This window comes from Mustela erminea, chromosome 12, assembly GCF_009829155.1.
Source record: "Mustela erminea isolate mMusErm1 chromosome 12, mMusErm1.Pri, whole genome shotgun sequence".
NCBI classification, from domain to species: domain Eukaryota; kingdom Metazoa; phylum Chordata; class Mammalia; order Carnivora; family Mustelidae; genus Mustela; species Mustela erminea.
In genome coordinates this window covers 6,786,989-6,809,935 of record NC_045625.1, presented here as the reverse complement: position 1 = coordinate 6,809,935, position 22,947 = coordinate 6,786,989, and the positions used below count along the sequence as shown (strand labels likewise).

Here is a 22,947-nt window from a genome sequence, read left to right as displayed (position 1 = left end):
TTAGGAAGATTCACATTTTTATCACAAAGGGTGCATATTTTTCCCCTCTGGATGTTTATCTTTTACTTTGTCACATAGAAATTTTAAATTTTATGTGGTTATTTATGTCTTATCTTTCATGGCTTCTGGATCTTGTGCCCTCATTCCCTAAGATTATGAACATTTTTCTATATATTTCTTCTAATCCCATAGATTTTCTCCTTGTAGAACTGTAATTCATCTAGAATTTATTTTTCTGTCAGATGTGAGATAGAAATAGGACTTTATTTATTTATTTTTTTAAATGATAGCCAATTGTCAGTAATTCTCTTAACATACAGTTTGTTTTTCCCTGTCTTCCTAACTAACATTTTAAAGGGCTGACTGATAGTCTTTTTCTTTTTCTTTCTTTTTTTTAAAGATTTTATTTATTCATTTGACAGAGAGAGATCACAAATAGATGGAGAGGCAGGCAGAGAGAGAGAGAGAGAGGGAAGCAGGCTCCCTGCTGAGCAGAGAGCCCGATGCGGGACTCGATCCCAGGACCCTGAGATCATAACCTGAGCCCAAGGCAGTGGCTTAACCCACTGAGCCACCCAGGCGCCCCCCCTTTTTTTTTTTTAATCTGGAAACAATTCTTTTACTGTTGTGCAATTATGACATTTATTTATTTCTTGTATTTCCTACAAGAACTTAATCCTCGTATTCCACAGAAACATTTAGCTCTGTATCTACCACACAAGTGGGTGCAGAACTGCGGGGTTGACAAATAAAGGGACAGATAGCTGTGTGCGGGCTTCACGGGAGCGGAAAAGTCCTCAGAGCTGGAGGGCGGGTTTGAGGTTTCCCAGCCCTGTGACAACGTTTTCACCCATCAGTGGATAAATTAAAAAAAAAAAAAAAAAAAAGGACATATGCACATATGAGCCCCTAGGTGTAGAGAAAATCACTGTAAGGCTGCCAACTATCTGTCCTCGGGAAGGATCCTGAAATCTTGGCTTTTTCTCGTGTTCTGGTATGGTGAGTTTCACGTTCAACTCCGAAAGCCAAGGAAACACTGAACTACCGGCGTGCTCATCCATCCCGCAGTCACCGAACCACAGCCACGGAGCCCTCCGCTCGGCGCGGGCACTGCTGTCACAGGCGTGCAGGACTCAGCCGTGAAAAGACCAGCCGGGAGGCCTGTGCCGTTCAGCAGGGAAGGTCCCCATTCCCGAAACAAGGACGCCAGTTTACGGCCGCCGAGGGCCGGGTAAGGAAGAGGACAGGGTGACAAGTGCACTGCAGAGATGGAAACGGAGGCCCAGGAAAGCGCAAAGAATAGGCCTCGGGAACACAGTTCGGGCGGTCACCCGCGCGTCCTTAACTTGGGCGGCGAGGCCCGCGAGACGGGTGGGGGCGGGGGCAGGGGCGGCACGTGAGCGGGGCGGGGCCGGGCCGAGGGGGGCGGGGCGAGACGAGACGGAACGCACGCGCCCGCCGCTGCGTTTCCGGTCGGAGGCCTTTGCAGACAGCCCCGCGTCCCCAGGGGGCGGCGGCGGCGGCGGCGGCTGTGGCGGCGGCGGCGGCGGAGGCGGAGGCGGCGGCGGCGGGGGGATCCGGAAGTCAACGCCATGTCGAGTCTGCACAAGAGCAGGTAAGGGCCACGGGGGCCGACCCAGGCACATCACTCCCGGTCAGGCCGCCCCTCTGCTTTGCAGGCGCGGCCAGGAACCCGGGAGCCCCCCTCGCGGTAGAGGGTCTCGGGCGCCCACTTTCCAACCTCATTGCCTGCGGGCCTGAGAGGGCACGGAGCGGAGGCACTTCTTCTGCTCCCCGCTGTCACCCCATTTCTCTCCCTCATCCTGGACCCCGGGTTTCCCTCTTCCCCTCGTGTCTTCCTCATCCAAGGCCTCGAAGCTCGGTTCCCCAGCTCCCCCAACCCCACCCCCGTTTTTGTCTCCCCCTCTGCCCCAGCACCCTCCCCTCTGAATGCTCCCTGTCCCCCGCTGGCCCGTTTCTAACTAGACGTGCTGGAGAACCTGGATTCTCCAGGCTCCCCTCCCCCAGGCCCAATCCCTCAGCACCGGCCAAATTTTGCTCACTCTTCAATTCTCCTCCGCCACTTGTTCTTTAAACCTTTTGTCCTTGCCTGCGGGTTAGCCCAGAAGTCTTCTAATGGTTATATATTTGAGCCTGGAGAGCTGCGTGCAGATTACACAGGCCCGTTGTCTAGGGATCATGTTACTCCTGGTTCCTAAGGTTCCTTGAGTTCAGATAGTGGCCCTGTGGGCTGGGCTTGGCCAGCAGGAAGTGCCCAATAAATGCTCGCTCACTAAATATTAGAAATGTGTCTGATTTCATGATGTTTGCTTGAGAACCTCTAGACAAGAATACCTCTGTGTTTCTGGGTTTGAAGGAAGGAGTGATCTGTAGTTCTGTCGTTCCCCAAAGATGCCTTTGGCCAGGACCTTGACAGCTTTGCTGTCTTTCTGTCCTGAAGGGACACGGGGAACGGGTTGAAGACGGGTGATAGGAGAGCTCTGGGCTTCAGGAGTGATCACTAAGTCTGTCACTGGGGGGTTTGGGTGTGTGCTTCACCTGCCTCCCCATCCCGCCTTCTAGGATTGCAGATTTCCACGATGTCCTGAAGGAGCCCACCATCGCCTTGGAAAAGCTTCGGGAACTCAGTTTTAGTGGTAAGCGGCGGTTCCTCCGGGTTCAGAGCTTTCCTAGAGCAACGCTGTGTGTGGTTGGAATGGAGGAGACAGCCCACAAGGCCACACCTGGGCAGTGCTTGGGGGCCAGGATGCCTCCAGGGACTTCGCCAGATTCTGTGACTCTGAAACAGCCCTTGACAACCCTGACCACCAAAGACATGTCTGTGGGCCTGGATGTTTCCTGGTGTTTAAATGGTGCTTGCTGCTTGCTGGGAGTAACTGGAGAGCGGGTCTAGGAGGCTGGAGTGGGAGGCTGGAGCTGCTGCAGTGTCTTCCTCACTCCTCAGACAACTTCCTGTGTTGTAGAATTTGGTTAGCTGCAGAGTGGTTTCTGGTTCTCTCCCAGGCTCGGGGATCAAAGCCGACTCAGGCGATCGTGAACTTTGGTTAAGGCCTTGAGACCCTGACTCTAGGAGCCGAACTTCAGCAATGTTTGACTTTGCCCTCCCGGGCCTGGTTACCCTGCTAACACAGAGATTTCTGCTTATCTTTTAAAATACCCTAAGGTGTTCTGTGCAGGTTCTTGTGACTGCTTGGCCCTTGTGACTTGGTCAGCAAGGAATTCTTGAGTTGCTGTTCTCCCCGTGCGGATTCTGAGGTGGAGGCATTAGCTCCTGTTCGCGGTGTTGGGGGTCTGGGAGCAATAGCTGCTTTAGCAAACTTCCTCACAGTCTTGCCGCAGCAGTTTGTTTTTTGTTCACGGGTGATATTTAGACCCTGAAGACCTTGAGGGGGTCCCGGGGTGTGTACTGAGCTGGAGACTCTTCCAGACCTTGGGGGAAGCCATTCTGCGGGAGCTGTGGAGTTGGGACTGTAGGATTCACACACACCCATGTTTGAGTCCCTGATTGCTCTGTGCTAAGCATTGGTTTCCTTATTTGGAAGATGAGGACACCGATGCTAATCTTGCCTATTTACTAGAGTTATAATGAGGGTTAAGTGAAGCAGTGGGCATAAGGCACAAAGCACTTACCATTTATAGCTTAATTTATGTTCCACAAGTATTTATGGTTTGCCTTCTGTGTGCTGTGTCCCATGCTAGAGAAAGGGACTATAGGACGCATTTGGCTCTTGTCTTTCTGGGGCTTACCCAGTGCTCGGGGTTACAGATGTTAAATAAATACACAAACTGTGTTACAGTCCTGATTGTGATGGACACTGTGAAGGAGAAGTCACGGAACCAGTATCGCTTGTAACGAGAGATCTGACTTTAATTGGGAAGAGATGGTGGTGGGTAAACGCTGCTCCGAGGAAGAAATACCGAGAATGAGAAGGTGTTATCCTCAAAAGAACGTTCCACACAGAGGGAGTGCGGGGCTGGGGGCAGGGGTCACGGCGAGAAATACGCAGGGTTAGCATCCAGTCCAGTCATCTTTCTGACAGAAAATGAACCTGGAAGAAGTACTTCTTGCACATTCCATTTCCTGCCAGCTAGCTCTGAGGTGGAGGGCTGGGGGTCTGGGGACTCTGGCCTGGGGCGTGACTCTTGCCTGCTGTGTCCACAGGCATCCCCTGTGAGGGCGGACTGCGGTGCCTCTGCTGGAAGGTGGGTGTGCCTGGGCTGGGGCGTCTGCTCTGCCGAGAGTCCTTGGGTTCCTGCATGGGCTATCCCCACCCCAGCCCCTTCTTCTTGTTCTGCGCCTTTCCTTGCTTGTTCGAGGAAACTTTTCTGGGAAGTTGGGGGTTTTCTGTTCTTCTTGGCATCCCCTCCAGGATCCCCTTGGGGATGGAACGCTTTGTATTGCCAGAAAAGCCCTCTCCTTCCTGGTTCATACAGAGAAACGGAAGTGATGCTTCATGGGACAAAAAAAAGGCCATGCTTTGCCCACGGCTCTTAGCTGAGGTGGGAGCCAAAGCCCAGTGCCTGGGTTTCCAGCCTCTTTGAGCACCATATTTTATTATCATTTGGAAGTCTGTGTGAAGAAAAGCAGCGGAAAGGGCTGGTTTGGGGTCAAGGAGGAGGGAGTCAGTGGAGGGAAAAGGGAAGGCTACCCTAGTCCTCACCTCCGTTCGTGGGTTTCAGCCCGTCTGGTCTGCTCTGGGCTTTATTAGGCATTTTCCGTGAGGCCAGTCCACCTCCATGTACTGTCTGGGATTGAGCTGGAGAGTCGCCAGAGCTTTATTCCTCTCCCTTGTGCAGATTCTCCTGAACTACCTCCCCTTGGAAAGAGCCTCATGGACCTCCATCCTGGCCAAGCAGAGGTGAGACCATGAGCGAGGGGGATGATGGGAGGCCTTTGTGTCAGATCACAGGTCCTGCCTCCTGCTGCTGCTTCTCTGGCCCACGCTCCCGGGACGGGACCTTTGGGATCATCCGTGTCTCCTCTTCTCTTCCACAGGGAGCTATATTCTCAGTTCCTGAGAGAAATGATTATTCAGCCTGGCATTGCCAAGGCCAACATGGGTGTGTCCAGGGAGGATGTGACCTTTGAGGACCACGTGAGTAAGGATGACAGCAGGGACCGAGGCTACAGAGTAGGGAGGGATGCAGGCTTTGGAGCTGGCAAGTTCCCCAGCCCCGGAGGACAGGAGGAGCCAATCTGGGTCCCCTCTTGGCCTACCCAGTACCTCCTTTCTGCGTGGGGCCCCTTGGCCCATGAAAGCTGTTGTCTCTTGTTTCTACTTCCCGGGCTCTGGACCCAGTAGAGAATGTTAAGTCATATCTTGGGCTCCGAGGCGTGCGTACCTCCGAGCCGGGTCCTCGTGTCGGCACGGTCTCCTTTCCACCCTACCTCTGTTCCGTGGGGAAGGTTTTGATTTTAGAGTTGAAGAAAGTCAGAGCAGGCAGGAGTGAGGATAGACTATGTTCCTGTGGCCAAGAGGAAGCCTCATTCTCTCCTCAAATACTGAGCCCCTCCCCATGGGCAGGAAGCGAGGATAGATGGACCCAGGCTCCGAGGATTAGGAGGGGCGATTCAGAGTGTTGATGAGTCACATTTCAAGAGACCTAATGGTACCAGGTGCATTCATTCAAGCGTTCAGCAGCGCCTGGTGTAGGCAGCGTTCGAGAACGGCAGCCACAGACAGAAGGGACGCTCCCTGGCCAGCAGGGATGTCGTCAGGACAGACTGCGGGGCTCTGCTTGGAGTTAGAACGTGATATGGGAGGCTCCCCGTCTGGCTCACGGGCTGTCTCAGAGGCTCAGCAGGGCCCCTGTGGGATTGTTGGTTCGGGGCCTCTGCTCCGGCCCCCAGACTGGAGTCTGTCGGCTGACATCCTGGTCGGACCTAGAACAGAGCCGTCGATTCTCTCCACACAGCCGCTCAACCCCAATCCTGACAGCCGGTGGAACACTTACTTCAAAGACAACGAGGTGCTGCTGCAGATCGACAAAGATGTCCGGTAAGTGGGGCCCTGGGGGGTCAGGAGCTGGCCCGTGGGACTGTTGGGGAGTTTCCCAGTCCTGTGCTTTCCAGCCATGCCCACAGGTGGGTGTTTGAGGAACTAGTGGGTCATCCAGTAGGTGGGTCCAGGCCCCAGCGATGTCGGCCTGTGAATGGGGCTGGCAAGCGAGGTGAGTGCTTGACGCTCCTCTTGCCCTGCCTTAGTGGCATTGGTGCCCCAGGCGTGTACGGATGGTTCATCCGATGGTTCTGGCAGCAGGTACTGAGGCCCTGCTTTATGGCAGGCTCCGTGCCAAGCTCTGGGTTGAGCATGGAGTCGACAGACATAGCCCTTCTTAGGAGCTTAGTACCTGGTGGGGAGGACGGGAAGGTAGTCGTTCAGCAAGACATCTTCCAAGTAACTGGCATTTGTGGTAAATGCTCTGAGAGGAGAGTTCAGGGCGCTTTTTACAGTTTGGGGGAAGCCTTGGCTGAGGTCTCGGGAGTGGTAGACCTTGGGGGATGAGGAAGAGAAAGGTCGTGGCTGGGGAGAGCTGCCTGCAGGAAGGCCCTGGAAAGCGCCCAGAAGCACATTCGAGGAGCAGTGTGAAGGCCAGCGTGCTTGAAGCCACACTAGAGGTGGGGGGGTTGGACCTCGGACTTGATCCGGAAGACATGGGGCAGTTGTGCAAAGGTCTTAAGCACAGGAGTGACGGGGTCAGGTGGGTGTTTTATGAAAAGTGGTGAGCTACAGTGTGTACGTGGGTGTGCTTTTCCACTAGGCAGAGAAATGTGGAAACACTTGTGCTGTCCTGTGGGGTTGGCGGGTCTGGCCGTGGGCGGGATCTCCCACAAGGCTGTGTGAGGAGCGGGAAGGGAGCCTTATCTGCAGTGGGGCTGAGTGGTTGGAACTAGAGTTCTGGAGGCTGTTTGGCTGGTTTCAGTTCCGCCTTCAGCGGGTGTCAGCTGAGTCTCCAGGCCCTTGCCACCCTGGGTGCTGCTCCTCTGTCTCTGCTCATTTGGCCCAGGCCTGTCTTCAGAAGGCCCCAGCTGGATACCCGGCCCAGCGTGGCTCTGCCAGGATGCCTGGGGCTCGTCTCCTGCATTCTTGGGCTGGTGTTGGGGCATCCTCTGTCCAGAAGGTGTCTTAACCAACCACATCTTGAACCCGGTTCTAGAGAAATTGGTTCAGTCTCACGCTGGTAGCGACTGTAGCACGTCGCGCAGTGTTTCTGGAGAGCAGGTTTGCAATGTGCTGTATGTGAGAAGTCTGGAAAACGTGCTTCTGCTGTCTCACGGACACGAGAAAAACCTGATGCCTTAAACTCACATGGTGCTGTGTGTCGGTGATTCCTCAGTCAGACTGGAAGCAAAACAAAAGCAACTCTGTCACATTCTAGAAACTATCTCCCACCTTGATTTGTTCTCTCCCTCCGTCTTGGACATCTTCCTGTGTCAGCTGTATATGCGGTCCTTTTATACCACGTGCAACGTCACTATTTTAAACCACGCTACACCTAACACCCTGGCATATTGGATAAATGTATATTTTTAAAGATTTTATTTTTTGTCAGAGAGAGAGAGAGGGAGAGAGAGCGAGTGTGTGCGTGCACATGGCTACCTGCACACAAGCAGGGGGAGCGGCAGGCCAAGGGAAAAGCAAGGCTCCCTGATGAGCAGGGAGCCCAATGTGGACCTTGATCCCAGGACCCTAGGGTCGTGACCTGAGCTGAAGGCAGATGCTTAACTGCTTGAGCCACCGAGGCTCCCTAGATAAATATTTTTGACATGGAGAGATGTTTGTGGTTTAAGAGAAGAGTTGGAGGGCAGCCCTCTTGTGTCCCCTCCCTTCTCGGGAGCTTTGTACTATCACTTTGCTGTTGCTCAATAAATCTTGCTTTGCTGCGCACCAAAAAAAGGAAAAGAAAAAAAAAAAAAGATTTGGATTAGAAGACCATAAAGACCCCGAAAAGTTTATATGTGTGTGTATCGATTTACAAATAACACATAAGAATATGGGTATATTTGTGTGTGGATATATATATAAAATACGTGTCTTGCTCTTTAAAAACTAACCTTTTAAAAATAAAATGTTGTTTTTAAAAAACACATAAAAAATGCCTTTTGGGATACTGGTGCACCCCGCAGTGGGGCGCTGATAGAATGCCCCAAACCTCCACCCTGAGTAACAGAACTGTCTCCTGTTTCCTCTCGACAGGAGGTTGTGCCCAGACATATCTTTCTTCCAGAGAGCCACCGAGTACCCCTGCCTCCTTATCCTGGACCCCCAGAATGAGTTTGAGACCCTTCGAAAGCGGGTGGAGCAGACAACGCTGAAATCCCAGACAGTGGCCCGGAACCGGAGTGGAGTCACAAATGTGAGAGCCAGCCTGGGGTCCCCAAGGGACCTTTTCCTCCATGCCTCCCTTGGAGCCCTGGCCACTGGCCATCAGGCCTCCGACCATCTGCCCTGACAGTTACCCAGAGCGACTTTGGGTAATTTGGTCCTGCCAGGTCCACCTCTGGGGTTCCTTGTACAAGTCAGGTCTCCAAAAGCTGGGTGTCAGGGGTTCCGGGGGAGGGCCCTGCTGTGCAGTGTAGGAGCAGCAGAGGAGATGGCTCTTGAGAAAGTAACTACCTGTTGATGGGGAAAGTATGGTGGGAGCAGTGATGGCGGTGGGGAGCTGACCTGCCCTGGCCTGGCCACGACTTCTCTGAGGAGATGACATTTAAGCTGAGCCCCCAAGAACTAGGAGGAAAGCTCATTCCAGGAGGAGAGGAGGGCATACGTGGAGGCTTCAGGCAGGAGAGAGCTGTGGTGTGTTCAGGGACTGGGGGTGTCCAGCCTGGCTAGAGGCAGGGCTGCCGGAGGATGCTGGCAAGATCAGTGGTGTCGAGGCTGGCTGGGGCCTTGGTCCTGAGGGCTGCGGAGCCTTGCAGCATTCCTGGCAGGCCAGTGACACCATTCGGGTCTGCTTCTGGAAAGGACTGCAGTGGGCCCCATGAGGGTATTGATCGGAGGGGTAGGAATGGAGGTTGGGAGGCAGCTGCATTCTCCAGGCAAAGGCATGTGAGGGCCAGGGTAGAATGGGGGGCTGGGGTAGAGCTGAGAGACTTAGGAGCTAGAATTTTTTTTTTTTAAGATCTTATTTTTTTAAGTCGTCTCTGTACCCAGTGTGGTGTTCAGATTTACCTCCCTGAGATCAAGAATCGTGTACTCTGCTCACTGAGCCAGCCAGCTGTTCCAGGAGCTAGAATTAATAGGACTTGTACTGGCCAAGTCATGCTGAGTGTTTGAATCTCGTTCTTCTAGCAGATTCTGTAACTCTGAGAAGTTGCTTGTAGCCAGATGAAGCATATTGCCTTGTTCTTTGATTTACACCTGTGCTTTGTTATGTGGAACTCCCAAATTGTTCCTCAAAATTTTTCATTGTCCTCCAACAGTGGAAAAACCCTTCTCTGGAATCTCCCAACAAACTAATGACATAATTTCAGAAGCTTTTGGCCTCCCAAGTAGAATGACTGATGAGGTCTCTGTGTCTCTAGGAGAGCAGCCATTTTCTACTTCAGAGGTGACAAGGGCAGTTACAACTGATCCCAGGGTCCCCCATTCTGGGACAGAATGCTTGGTTTTGTGGGTGACCCTCTTACTTACTGCTGATGTCTTGGCTATAGGGCAAGGTGGGGATCTGACTTCATTCATTTCACTATAGTAATTGGGGGTTTGAGAGCCAAGGTCTTACCCACTTTAGGTTCCAGTCTGGTCCTCATGGCAGAGAACCTGACCAGAAGCTTCATCCTTGGACCTCGGAGCCTGTGGTTGGACAGTTTAGTTGAGCATCCATCTAACTTTGGGACAGTAATACCTGGTGACCTTCCTGGGCTTCCGTCTCCTCTTCTATAAACTGGACATAATCATTTCCAACCTCCTGGCTTTTAAACTGGCCAGAGGTTGAAATGAGCTTGTGGCTCTGTAGATTTTGGGAAGGCTGGAAAGCGCTTCTCTGAGGTCTTGGCTCCGGGCCCTGTGGTCAGCCACTCTGGGTGCTGCTACATAATGGGAGCAGTTGATGAGTAACCCAGCATGTTTGTTTGTTTAATATTTTATTTATTTATTAGAGAGCACGAGCAGGGGGGAAGGGCAGAGAGGGAGGGAGAAGCGGACTCCTCACTGAGCAGGGAGCCTGACTTGGGACTTAATCCAGGACCCAGAGATCATGACCCGAGCCGAAGGCAGATGCTTCGCTGATGGAGCCACCCAGGCGTCCCGAGTGACCTAACATTTCTGAGCCTCAGTTTCCTCATTGTGAAAATAACATCGAGCAGATAACGTCGATTGTACAGAGGATTTGATGGCTTGTAGAGCGCCGTCTTGCATTCGGCAAACTCTCAGGAAATATTAACGATGTGTGTATGAGCACACGTGGATGCATGTGCATAGGAGGGAGAGGGACTTGGTCTTCGGGACCCTGTGCTTCGGGGACGGCTCCATACGCTGTCCCTGCCCGCACTGGCCTGTAGCTCTCTCACCCTGGGAACTCTGGCACCTGACTCCTCGCAGAGCCCCTGAGGCTCCTGTTGGCACCTGCTGTTGGAGACCTCTGCCCTGCTTTACGAATGGCCCCCTGGAGCAGGGATCTTCTTCTGTTTACTGCCAACTTTTTCTTTTCCTTTCTTTTCTTTTTTGTTTAAGATTTGTTTTAGAGAGAGTGAGAGAGAGAGGGAGTGTACGTGTGCACTCAGGGGACGTGCAGAGGAAGAGGAAGAGAATCTTAAGCCGACTCCCTGCTTAGTGTGGAGCCTGGTGTGGGGCCGGAGCCCACCACCCTGAGATCATGACCTGAGCCGAAACCAAGAGTTGGATGCTTGACCTCCTGAGCCACCCAGGCTCCCCTCTAACTTTTTCTTAATGGAGAATCTGAGGAGCGCCTGGCTGGCTCAGCAGGTAGAACATGGGACTCTCAATCTCAGGGTTGTGAATTCGAGTCCCACCTTGGATGTAGAGATGATTTAAATGAATCAAACTTCAAAAAAAAAAAAAAAAAGAGAGAGAGAGAAAATCTGAAACTTGCAGAGAAGTTGAAAGAAGAGTACAGTACTCAACTATATACTTTGCACCTGAATTCAACAGTTGTTAACTTCCTGCTGAACTTGTGGGTATATTCTGTATGGAGTGAGTTGCACGTGGCCTGACCCTCGCTCCCCAGGTATGTCAGCAGGCATCTCCTGGGAGCGAGCACCTCCTCCTCCTTAACCACCATCACATCTATGAAAATTAATAATTCCACACTAACATCCAGTATCCAGGCCATGGTCAGGTGTCCTCCATGGTGCTGAGAATATTTTTATTGTTTGACTCCCAGCCAGGACCCAGTCAAGGTGTATATGTTGCATGGAGATGTTACGTTTCTGTAGTCTTGTGATCTAGGGCGGCCTCCACTGTCCCCCCAGGTGTAGTATTTGACTTTCTGAAGAATCTGGGCCAGTTGCCTGTTATTTAAAGGTTGGTTCTTGTTGTTGTTGTTGTTATTTTTAATTTATTTTAGAGAGAGAGTGTGCATGCACGTGAGCCAGTGGGAAGAGAAGCACGGGAGATGGAGACAAGTAGACTCCCCACTATGCGGGGAGTCTGACTCACAGCTGATAGAGGGCTCAGCTCTAGGACCCTGAGGTCATGACCTACGCTGAAATCCAGAGCTGTATGCTTAACTGACTGAGCCACCCAAGCACTCCTGTTTAAAGATTTTTTTAAAAAGTAAAATATGGGGCACCTGGGTGGCTCAGTCGGTGAAGCGTCTGCCTTTGGCTCAGGTCCTGATCTCCAGGTCCTGGGATCGAGCTGGGCATTGGGCTCCCTGCTCAGCAGTGAGTCGGCTTCTCCTTCTCCTCTGAGATCCCTCTCCCTCTGTGATTGCTTTCACTCTCTCTCAAATAAATAAAATCTTAAAAGAAAAAAAAAAGTAAAGTATAACTTACATGCAATAAAATGCCAGATCTGAAGTGTACAGCTGGGTGAACTTTTTCTTATGTCCATATCTTGTGCTGCCAACCCAGTCAAGACACTGAACATTTCCATCATCTAGAATGTTCCTTAGTGTCCCTTGCCAGTCAGTACGCCCTCACCTCAGAGGCAAGTGTTGTAGCTTTTATCACCATAAATTAGACTTTAGTCCAGCTGTCTTGTACAATGTCCCACATTCTGGATTTGTCTGCTTGTTTCTCCTCATGGTATTGGACACATTCTGCTTTGCTCTGTATTCCCCATAAGCTGGAATTTGGGTCTAGGCTGAAGGGTGAACATATCTGAACACATTATCTGTAATGCCGCCTGCCTTCCCGGGTCCTCTCCTCCCACAGATGAGCTCCCCGCACAAGAACTCCGCGCCGTCCTCCCTGAATGAGTACGAGGTGCTGCCCAACGGCTGTGAGGCCCACTGGGAGGTGGTGGAGCGCATCCTGTTCATCTATGCCAAGCTCAACCCTGGCATCGCTTACGTGCAGGGCATGAATGAGATCGTGGGACCCCTCTACTATACCTTTGCCACTGACCCCAACAGCGAATGGAAAGGTAAAAGGGCTCATGGCTGCCCTCATCCCTCTGGCGTCTCCCTAGGAAAGTGGACCAAGGAAAGCCAGGCTGATGGGCCTAATCAGGCTGTGCAACTCTCTTCCCTTCTCTGGGCCTCCATCTGCCCTCCATCAGATGGGAGGGGTTCACCTGGATGGTCTCCGGGTTCCTTTGCAGCTCAGGTTTTCTAGAATGTTGGAGGCATACTGATCCCTCTCTATTTATCACTGAAATCCTGGTAGAGGAGATGAGATTAATATACAGGAAGCTGAATGATTGACAAGGAATTAAATAATGATTGGGGGGCGCCTGGGTGGCTCAGTGGGTTAAGCCGCTGCCTTCAGCTAGGGTCATGATCTCAGGGTCCTGGGATCGAGTCCCGCATCGGGCTCTCTGCTCGGCGGGGAGCCTGCTTCCCTCTCTCTCTCTCTCTGCCTGCCTCTCCATCTACTTGTGATTTCTCTCTGTCAAATTAAAAAAAAAAAAAATCGTTTAAAAAATAAATTAAAAAATAAATAAATAAAAAAATAATGATTGGGAAGATGTCATCAGAAGAGCATGTGATAGCTGCTAAGCGAAAGTACAGTGTTGCCAGAAGACATGAGAAGCCATGATGTCCTTAGTGTGGGGGTAGAGCATGGTCAAGGAGAGAGGAGGGCCCGAGTCCAGCCGGGAGGGTGGGTGGCCCGGAGAGGCTCAGAGGTAACGGGAAGCTGTCCTATGAGTGAGAGTTGGGGTGGGACTCGGGAGAGCATCAGTTCCCTTGCAGCTGTCCTCCCCCTGCCCCTGTCGCCCAGAGCACGCCGAGGCAGACACCTTTTTCTGCTTCACCAACCTCATGGCTGAGATCCGGGACAACTTCATCAAAAGCCTGGACGACTCACAGTGTGGCATCACCTACAAGATGGAAAAGGTGTACTCCACCTTGAAGGACAAGGACATGGAACTCTACCTGAAACTGGTGAGGGGCACCAGGACCCCTGGGCCAAGGCAGACGGATGGGACGGGGCACAGATAGCGGGCCTCCTGAGCACCCCAGGCCCCGGGCAAGGTCTGGCTTGAGTCTGGAGATGAAAAGTGGCCACACCTGGGGACCGCTGGCCCAAGTGCTGTGGCACGACTAGGAGACAGAGGCAGCAGTTGATGTGGAGACTAGCAGGCTGGGTGTGAAGAGGAAGTGGGCAGGGGGCCCGTCATGGGCCAGGCACGGCATAGGCTGTTTACCGTGTGCTGGATGCCTTTAGCCTGGTGGTAGTCCTCTGAGAAAAACGTAGGAATGTCATTCTTAAAAATCAAAAATAATCTAAAAAGTTACTGGACTGGCATTCCCTGTTTATTTCAGAAAACAGTTTTGTGAAGAGACATTCTATATAAACAAAAATCATTTGAACAGAAAAATACATATAAACAGGTCTTTTTAAACAGAAATGGAATTATGTTTTTGCTTTCCCTAACAATTTTACTGTTAATATTCCCTGGGGCTGGGGCGCCTGGGTGGCTCAGTGGGTTAAGCCGCTGCCTTCGGCTCAGGTCATGATCTCAGGGTCCTGGGATCGAGTCCCGCATCGGGCTCTCTGCTCAGCAGGGAGCCTGCTTCCCTCTCTCTCTCTCTCTGCCTGCTTCTCTATCTACTTGTGATTTCTCTCTGTCAAATAAATAAATAAAATCTTTAAAAAAAAAAAAATTAAAAAAAAAAAATATTCCCTGGGGCTGACCAGAGGCTCATCTTTCTGGGGAATGATGGCCCCATAAGGCTGTAGTGTAGCGGAAATAAGTGAAATGATCTATTTCACATGCTAATAAACACAAGCCCAGGCTTTTTAGTAAGTGCCCGATAATGGGTCTGTCTGCTGCTAAATCCAAGGTTTGAACCCATACCGTATCTTAAAAATAATTAGAGCAATCACTTGTAAATCTAGAGAGCTTACATCAAAGCTTGGATTTCTGGCTTCTCTTGACAAATTGGAAGATCTGACAGCACTGGCTGGCGGCAAGCAGCGGCTGCCCCTCAGCTGGCTGAGGCTCTCCAGGCACCCCAGTGCCTTTGCCCACTCAGTGTGCCTGGCCCAGGCACATGTGGCTGGTGTGATAGGCCGCCTGGCACCGCGTGGTAACCGAGCACTGCACCCCATGCCCGTGTCTCCCCAGCAAGAGCAGAACATCAAGCCCCAGTTCTTCGCCTTCCGCTGGCTGACGCTGCTGCTGTCCCAGGAGTTCTTGCTGCCCGACGTCATCCGTATCTGGGATTCCCTGTTCGCTGACGACAACCGTTTCGACTTCCTCCTCCTGGTCTGCTGTGCCATGCTCATGTGAGTGTGACGGACAGCAGAGGGGTTGGCGGGGCCTGTCCTCAGGCGGAGTGAGCTACCGCGGGCCGGGAGGAGGGAGTGGGAAGGGGCCCGCTGGGCCTGCACTCTGCGGCCTGGGGTTCCAGCAACTTCTCTGCTTGTTTCCCTCAGACTGATCCGGGAGCAGTTGCTGGAAGGGGACTTTACCATAAACATGCGGCTCCTGCAGGTAATAGGATCTGGTGTGGTGAGCTCTGTCTTTAGCCGAGAGAGGCATGTGCTTACCAAGCACCCACCCACGCCCGTGGGTGACAAGCTGCTGTGATGGGCTGGGGTCAGGAACCTGGGACATAAGCGTCCAAACCCTTGGGCCGATCTGGGCTGGATCTAGGTTTGACTCCCACTTCTGCCACTTGAGTGTGGTGTTGCCTTGAGTGAATGACTCGGCATCCCTGGACCAGACGCTCTACAGAGCTTTGTTGTAACTGGGACACAGTGGCCCTGGGTCCATCGCAGTACTTGTTGGTGCGAGTGCTCGGGCCTGGGGGAGGACGGGGCACATAAGGGTTAAGAACCTGGGTGCCAAAGCAGACAGCTGTGGGTCCACGTCTTCGTGCTGCCATGCCTGAGCCAAGTGACCACCTCTCCAGGCCTCGCGTTCTTCAACACCTGGCCTGGGGTTGGTGTGCAGTAACTGGACTGGCCAGGTCTGTAAGAGAGGAGGTGACCCGTGAACTAGTGTGCCAGCAATGTCCGGTCCGCTCTCAGGTGGCTCGTTACGAATGCACTTGGGTTTGAGGGCAGGAGAGAGATGGGGGGTGGGGGTGGTCCTGGTGCTAAGGAAGACGCTGTGATCCTAGCTGGTGCTGATTGGGTTGGGCTGGTGAGGGCTGCAGCAGGTGGTGTTCACTCTATGCAGGGGTTTGGGCAGAATGCCGCCTCTGGTAGCCTGTGGTCCCTGTCCCTGAGGCTGGGGGCCCAGGGCGGGACAGGGCCCATGGGAGGGGCGTGGCTGTGGCAGAGGTGGTGAAGGGTGACTAACTTCAGAGGCACATTGTTGACCTTTCCCATACCTAGGATTATCCCATCACCGATGTCTGCCAGATCCTCCAGAAAGCCAAGGAACTCCAAGACTCAAAGTAGCCCGCTGGCAAGAGGCCCAGGTTTGGGAGAGAAGACACCGACCCCTGTACCGTGGCTTCTGGGACACACAGGAGCCTCTGGGATCCCAGCCAGCCCGAGGGGAAGCTGCAGGACCGGCCCACTCCAGGCCTCCTCATTTGGCCCTCACCCTAGGCCGCGCCCCTCTGGGGGCACACTGTGCCATGCTCCTTTCTAACCACCCAGCCCTGGCTCTCTCCCTGCTCTTCGACCCGGGGGACCTTTGGCCCAGGCTGCCGAGCCAGGCTGGAGCTCATGAGGTGGTTTCTTGGGGCTAGGGCACACTGGGGGCACTGGGAGCTGGCAGGGGTCCTCCCCCGCCTGTGCTCGGCCGCTCCCTTCCTCCTCTCCTGCTCAGATCTTCTGGGCTCTGGTTGCAGGAGGTGCTGGGCAAATGAGCCAGAAACCGCTTCTGGTTCTTGGTGCTTAGGCTTCTCCGTGGGGAAGGTGACACTGTGAAGGAGCTAAGAAGCTGCCAGGCCCAGGTGACACCCTCTGTCCCTCTCCCACCGAGTGTGTGTTTCTGTCTGTAGTCATGGGTGTGTGTGTGTGTGTGTGTGTGTGTGTGTCTTCATCCCCCAGGTGTCTGCTGCTCCTGTGTGTGCGTCTGTCACTGTGTGTGAGGGGGGTGGGGGTATCTTTGGTCCCTCGAGGTCTTTCTTCCTGGTCTCCCTCCCTTCACAGAGTATGTGTGACTCTCTGGCTCTGTCTGCCCCTCTCTCCATTTCCCTCTGCCCTTCTCTCTTGGGGTGCCTTATCCCCAGCCACTTCACCCCTCCTCCCCTCCCTTCCATGAACCCCAGAGACAGAATGAAGAGTCTGGCTGAGCAGAGCCCCTGGGGTCAGCTTTGGTATGTTCCCATCCCCAGCCCTAGGCCCTTGGGTCCCACAGACTGGGAGGGAGTCAGTGCCTCACTAGAGGGCCCTGAATCTGCTCCCAACAACAATCTTGGACACCAAGAGCTGCTGAGAAATGGTGGCCCACAAGGCCCCTTGCCCTCCTTTCCGCCCAGGGCTGGAGGAAGGCGATGAGGGAGAACCGCATCTTCCAGAGGTTCCCCGCAAAGGCCCTTGTTTCCCAAAGGAAAAGGATGCACAAATGGTACTGTGCCAGGGGTTGGGATCCAAGTGCTTCAGAAGACTAGTCATTCCCATGGCTTCCAGGTCCTGCCCAGGGCGGTGAGTCCCATAAAGGCCGGGGGCGGGCGACGGGAGCCTCCCTGGGCCAGTGGTAGCTGAGCTTAACAGCCCTGGGTCCTGCCAGTGCCAGGAAAGGCATGTTTCCCCCAAGCAGGGTGAAGGAGCTGCTGGCCTTTCTTCCCTGGGCACCTGCGTGGGCTGCCCCCAGGATTTGGGACAGGGCGCCCTGAGCAGGAGCAGCCGGCTTCTCTTGCCCCTGGGCAGTGGGAGGAGTGGGCTTATTTTGACCAAACCCCTCCTCCTCCTGTGAGGAAGCAGGTGGCTTGTGTCTGGAAGGCTGGGCAGTGTAGCAGGGGTCCTCAGGCTCTCAGACTGGCCAGCGGTCTTTTGTCCCCAGAGCCTTCCCGAGTCTGGCATCCAGGACTTCGTGCTGCCCACCCAGGCCTGGCTGTGGGCCAGGAAGAGCTGTCCCCAAGTGGCTTCTATACCAGGCTGTACCTTGGGACGTTGTGCACATGCCTTTTTGCCGCCTCCTCTCCCAACATACAGTGTTTGGGAGATTTTTTACTATTTATTCAGACCCCTGGTTATTTATTGCCGACTGGCTAGTGCTTGATTCGGAGGTGAAGGGTGGGCCAGGAGGGTAAAAAGCCGTTGGAGATAGTCTTCTGACTTTCCAAGTCAGAGTCTGCATTTTCTCCCCCTGCCTCTGGGACCTTCCTGATTTCCCAGCAGGTCCCGGCTGGGAGGGCTGTGAGCTCTGTACTGGAACTGGAGTAAGGGATACCGGAGGGCCGGTGTTGAGAGGGCTGTTGTGGCCTCCGGACTGCAAGACCCCAGCATGGCACAGAGACACACTACTCACCAGCCTGGCTTGACCTCTTCCCAGAACTTGTCAGCTGGTGGTTCAGTCCCAACTTTGACCCCTTCCCAGTCTGAGGCTTGGGCCCCAGCCTGGGATGCAGCAGACTCTGCCCAGGACACCTGATGCATTCCCTCTTGCCTGTCCCTCTACTTTCCCTCCTGGGGCCATACTACTTGAATCATTGCGTCTGATTCGCCTCATTGGCAGGCTTAGGTCCAGTGCTCTCTCCTTGACCTTGGGATGAAGGTCAAGAGCAGAGGGATCGTGTCCAGATTGGGCTGAGCTCTCCAGATTCTCCAGGGAGGCACCTGAGAGCCAGAGTGCCTGACGCTTCCCCATTGGGAAGCTACCCCCAGGACTTTGGACACTTAGAGATTGGGCTGTATGAGCTCAGCAGGTCTCGCTGCGGGCTCAGAATGTGAGTCTGCTTTTGTTCTTTTCATCAGTTTTATTCCTTGAATCAATGCTGTTGATGACAAGTTGTCTTTAATAAATCATGTGTTCTTTGCAATGAGCTTTGGTGTTGTGATGGGCTGAAACCTTTGAGACCTCAGAGAAGGACAAATCTGAGTAGGGGTAGAGTCCGGAGACTGAGATTAGGCAAAGAAAAAGGCTGGGAAATTCTTGTTGGAAGAGCCCATTCAAGTCTTCTCATTCAACAATTGCAATTTGCACCTGCAGACGAAGGGCCAGTGGGCTAGGGAAGGAGGTACTTCGCACTTGATCACACAGCAAGTTATTTTTGAGATTGACAGAATTTTGGAATTCAAGTAAATACAATCTGGACTGCCCACAATCTAGAGAAAATCACTGAGAACATGTTAGTCTTTGCTTTATCATTGTCGTTTTATTGATAAAATGTTGCGTACTGTCTCATCCCTGAGGTTAGGTGGTAAGCAAGTTGCTGATATTTGCGGGCTATATAGTATTCTCAAAGACTGAAAAATGTCTGAGTCCAGCCTCTACTTGGGGTATTTTGCTTAGTTCACCCTCCATTAGGAGTAATACTGCCGCGTTTAAAATCCTAGCATTCCGGATTCATTTTCCTAGGCGCAGCTCTCTAAGTAGGTTGAAAGGTATGAACCTTTTAAGGCTGTTAAACATACTGCAAGGCTGTGTTCTAGAATCGTGCCGGTTTCCCACCCAACCAGCCATTCCCCAGCCGCCTGCATCCTTGTCCTGTTGCTCGGATTTGCCTATGTCCTAGAACTTTTGACGTACGGTGTAGTGGGTAGGAGGGTAGATTTTGGTGTCAGACAGACCTGGGGTCTTGTCCTTGTTCGCTTGTTTTGCCAAGTAGGAACTTCCTCTCGAGACTCTTCTGAAGGTTAAGTCAAGTAGTGGAAGCGGATTAGATCAGTGCCTGAGACTTCTCAGCGCGCCTAAGTCAGAACTCTTACCGCCGCGCGGAGGTCGGGGTGCTGTCCGGTGAGGGGCGGGCGGGGCGGGGCGGGGCGGTGGCAGCCAGTCACGAACCAGGAGCGAGGTGATACGCCCGCACGGTCCCGCCCCCTCTCTCTCGCGGCGCGCGTCTTAAAAGGGCAAAGAAAGGGCTCCGGGACATTCGCTCGGCGCCAGTCCTGACTCACTCTCTTGGGGTTCCCTAGATTTTCGAAGCGTCCGTGAATGGAAACGAAGAGGATCCCACCCTCTCGCGCCCCTATCCGGCCTCCTTCCCGCGGTGGGCCCCGTAGACCGGCGCGGCCCCTTTAAGAGCCTCGCGGTCGGCCGCCGGAGGTCGCGGCGTTCCCCCGGCGCAGCGGGCCGCTCTCAGCCTCCGCTCCGGCCGCGCTCTCCGCCATGCAAGCGCTGCGGGCAGGCCTGACCCTGGCGCTGGGCGCGGGGCTGGGCGCGGCGGCCGAGAGCTGGAGGCGCCGACGGCGGCCGGACGCGCGGGAGGCGCCGGGGCTGCTGGGCCGGCTGCCCGTGCTGCCCGTGGCCGCGGCAGCCGAGCTGCCCGCCGTGCCCGCGAAGCCCGGGGCCCCGGTGGGCACCGGCGAGCTGGCCAAGTACGGGCTGCCGGGGCTGGCGCAGCTCAAGAGCCGCGAGTCGTACGTGCTGTGCTACGACCCGCGCACCCGCTGCGCGCTCTGGGTGGTCGAGCAGCTGCGGCCCGAGCGGCTCCGTGGCGACGGCGACCGCAGCTCGTGCGACTTCCGCGAGGACGATTCGGTGCACGCGTACCACCGCGCCACCAACGCCGACTACCGCGGCAGTGGCTTCGACCGCGGCCACCTCGCCGCCGCCGCCAACCACCGCTGGAGCCAGAAGGCCATGGAGGACACCTTCTACCTGAGCAACGTCGCGCCCCAGGTAGCGGCCGCGCCCCGGCCCCTCAAAGACTCTCGGAGCCTCGGCTTGCGCTGCGCGGAGCGGGGAAGCTGCCGAGCGCGCGCTCCGGCTCAGGCGCTTGGCTGCTTAGTCCGCGCGCCCCTGGCGGGAGGCACTGAACACCGGGCCACCCAGCACCCGCTCCGCAGTCCGACCTTAGCTGTGGGCCTCTGGGCACCTCCCTGAGCTTCAGTTTCCTTGCAGCGCCAAGGAACCGAAGACAATGCGTACAATGTACTGAGCACACTTCCCGGCCCTTGGCAGGCATTCAGCAGGGAACTGAGGCACAGAGAGGCAAAGGGACTGGCCCATTGTCACACAGCAGAAAACTCGGGCAGTTTATCTAGAGGACCCTGAGCCATTGTCCCTACTACCCTGCCTTGCCTCCCAGGAGTCCGAGGAAGTTAATTTGCAAAGCCAGCTGTTAGCGGTCACTGTGTGCCCTCTTTCAGGCCCTGTTCAAGTAGGGCCTGGAGACTTGACTTGGGCTCTGGATAAGGCCCAGGGGGTCTGAGTCTGCCATCTGACTTTTGCTCTCCCAGTGTCACAGTTCCCTGCCCATTTGACTTGACACAGGAGAGCTCAAGAGCAGACCCAGGAGTTAAGCTGGGATCTGCATAAAGTTCAAAAGGGAGAGGGTAGGGCTGGCAAGGTGCCTTCCCATGGGCCCCTGGGGATGGGCGCGGGGAGCTTGTTACTCTCTCTGAAGAGGGAGAAGTGCCTCTTTCCTTGGTGTGGCTTTTTGGATCTGAGAAGCTGTTTCGAGGCCTGGGATGTTAGTCCTCCCATTCCGTCTGGGGGCAGGCTAGCACCCCCTGAGCTCTGTCCGGCTCCACCCTCATGGCCAGGTGGCCTAAAGGGGTCTCTCCTTCCTTGAACCCATTGCCTTAGCATCTGACAGTCTGAGCCCCACTTCTTCAACCAGGTGCCCCATCTCAACCAGAATGCCTGGAACAACCTGGAGAAGTACAGCCGCAGCCTGACCCGCACCTACCAAAATGTCTACGTATGCACAGGGCCGCTCTTCCTGCCCAGGTAAGGCTAGAACTTGGGTGGGGGGCACTGGGGATGCCAGGGCCTACCATTCACTAGAGGCCTCCTCCTGCCACTCACCCTCCAGGCCCGCCTCAGCTTCTGGGTCCTCCTGCAGTCCCAAGTCACATCATCTGGTTTCTTGCCAAGGGTGTCCGTCCCCTGCACTTCTATAGCTAGAGGCCTGTGGGATACCCGCCAAGATGGTCTCTTCTGCCCCTGGCAGCAGGCCCCAAACCTGCCTCTGTTCCTCTCTCCTCACCTCTTGCCATGTGCTCCTGACTCCCCTTCTGTCCAGATAGAAAGCCTTGCACCAGGCTCTTGCTTTCAGTCTCCTCTACTTGGAACAGCCCTCCTCACCCTTCCCCTGAAGCCAGGGTTTGACCTCCATCTCCCTGATCCCGAGTCTTCACTCTTGTCCCTCTGCAGCCCCACCTCCCAGGTAGAAGGGATCGAGCTCCCCTGGGCATGCTCAGTGAGTTTTCTGCCCACTGAAGACAGACTGGGGAGGCAAAGGGAAGCCATCAGCCCTGGAGTCCACAGGCTTCAGATGGAACCCAGGCCCTGACACCTGGTCTCTGGATGCCATGGGCAAAGGACCATGGAAAGTGGGCATAATAGCCATTCCCTCCCTCGTGGCTGCTTAGGGGTCAAAGGGGGGATGGGGGGGGTCATTGCAGTAGGCGCTTGGCACAGGCACCGATCATTAGCAAGTGCCTCCTGCGGCCTGCTGGAAGGAGTAGGCTCTGCTAAGGGGAAGATGGGAAGTCCTCCGTCCCGTGATCTGGGCCCCAGGCCCAGTGCACGCCCCAGGCCCAGTGCACTGGGAATTCAGGGTCTAGCCCACTTGGTGCCCACCCTCCAGAGGGGAGGCAGACTGGAACTCCGGGTCTGCACGAATGAAGGTGAATGCCCACGAGGCCTGGTTCTCTTAACAGCATTTATTGTCACCCCGACCCTGCCTGACCTGGTGCTGGGCCTGAGGAAAACAGGGGAAGGGTGTGTCTACCCAGCAGGGAGCACCTCCTGCCTCCTGGGGGAGCCAGGAAGGGCATGGACGCCTCCTGCTGAGGGGGCAGTGCTACGGGCTGACACAAGGTGCAAGTCAGGTCAGGGAAGGCTTCCTGGAGGTGCAGCCTCTGGTCCGACCAGACCCCTTGGGAGCTCAGAAAGGCCACGTGTGCCCCGCTCTGCCCACAGGACGGAGGCTGATGGGAAGTCCTATGTGAAGTACCAGGTCATCGGCAAGAACCACGTGGCGGTGCCCACCCACTTCTTCAAGGTACTGATCCTGGAGGCAGCAGGCGGGCAAATCGAACTGCGCTCCTACGTGATGCCCAACGCCCCCGTGGACGAGGCGATCCCGCTAGAACGCTTCCTGGTGCCCATTGAGAGCATCGAACGGGCTTCGGGGCTGCTCTTTGTGCCAAATATTCTGGCGCGGGCAGGCAGTGTCAAGGCCATCACTGCAGGCTGCAAGTGAAGGCCGTACCTCGCCGGACTGGGGGGACTGGGTCGCATTAAAGGTGGTGATTTTTGGAGACAGAAGTCCTGGCTGTGT

The 22,947-nt window shown here is 54.6% G+C and overlaps 2 protein-coding genes across 3 annotated transcripts; both read left to right on the top strand.

Annotated features, from left to right (window-relative positions):
• Positions 1–1,445: 1,445 nt before the first annotated feature.
• Positions 1,446–18,537, top strand: TBC1D13 (TBC1 domain family member 13). Of its 2 annotated transcripts, XM_032306787.1 has the most exons (12): positions 1,446–1,615; positions 2,584–2,657; positions 4,184–4,224; positions 4,819–4,880; positions 5,018–5,117; positions 5,938–6,020; positions 8,220–8,379; positions 12,359–12,569; positions 13,367–13,530; positions 14,718–14,878; positions 15,029–15,086; positions 15,935–18,537. In XM_032306787.1, the coding sequence occupies exons 1-12, from the start codon at positions 1,593–1,595 to the stop codon at positions 15,998–16,000; spliced, it is 1,203 nt and encodes a 400-aa protein (XP_032162678.1). In that variant the 5' UTR covers positions 1,446–1,592; the 3' UTR covers positions 16,001–18,537. The 2 variants fall into 2 exon arrangements, with proteins under 2 accessions (XP_032162678.1, XP_032162679.1); XM_032306788.1 differs by lacking the exon at positions 4,184–4,224 and having other exon boundaries at positions 1,596–1,615.
• A 1,061-nt stretch (positions 18,538–19,598) lies between these two features.
• ENDOG (endonuclease G) lies at positions 19,599–22,927 on the top strand. The gene is made up of 3 exons (XM_032307713.1): positions 19,599–20,336; positions 21,280–21,389; positions 22,587–22,927. The coding sequence occupies exons 1-3, from the start codon at positions 19,824–19,826 to the stop codon at positions 22,867–22,869; spliced, it is 906 nt and encodes a 301-aa protein (XP_032163604.1). The 5' UTR covers positions 19,599–19,823; the 3' UTR covers positions 22,870–22,927.
• The last annotated feature ends 20 nt before the right edge of the window (positions 22,928–22,947 follow it).

Coding starts and splice junctions, on each gene's coding strand:
- TBC1D13 (XM_032306787.1), top strand. CDS start 1,593: ATGTCGAGTCTGCACAAGAGCAG. Junction 5,118..5,937: donor ATGTGACCTTTGAGGACCAC/GTGAGTAAGGAT, acceptor CTCTCCACACAG/CCGCTCAACCCCAATCCTGA. Junction 15,087..15,934: donor TAAACATGCGGCTCCTGCAG/GTAATAGGATCT, acceptor TCCCATACCTAG/GATTATCCCATCACCGATGT.
- ENDOG (XM_032307713.1), top strand. CDS start 19,824: ATGCAAGCGCTGCGGGCAGGCCTGACCCTGGCGCTGGGCGCGGGGCTG. Junction 20,337..21,279: donor TGAGCAACGTCGCGCCCCAG/GTAGCGGCCGCG, acceptor TTCTTCAACCAG/GTGCCCCATCTCAACCAGAA. Junction 21,390..22,586: donor GGGCCGCTCTTCCTGCCCAG/GTAAGGCTAGAA, acceptor CTCTGCCCACAG/GACGGAGGCTGATGGGAAGT.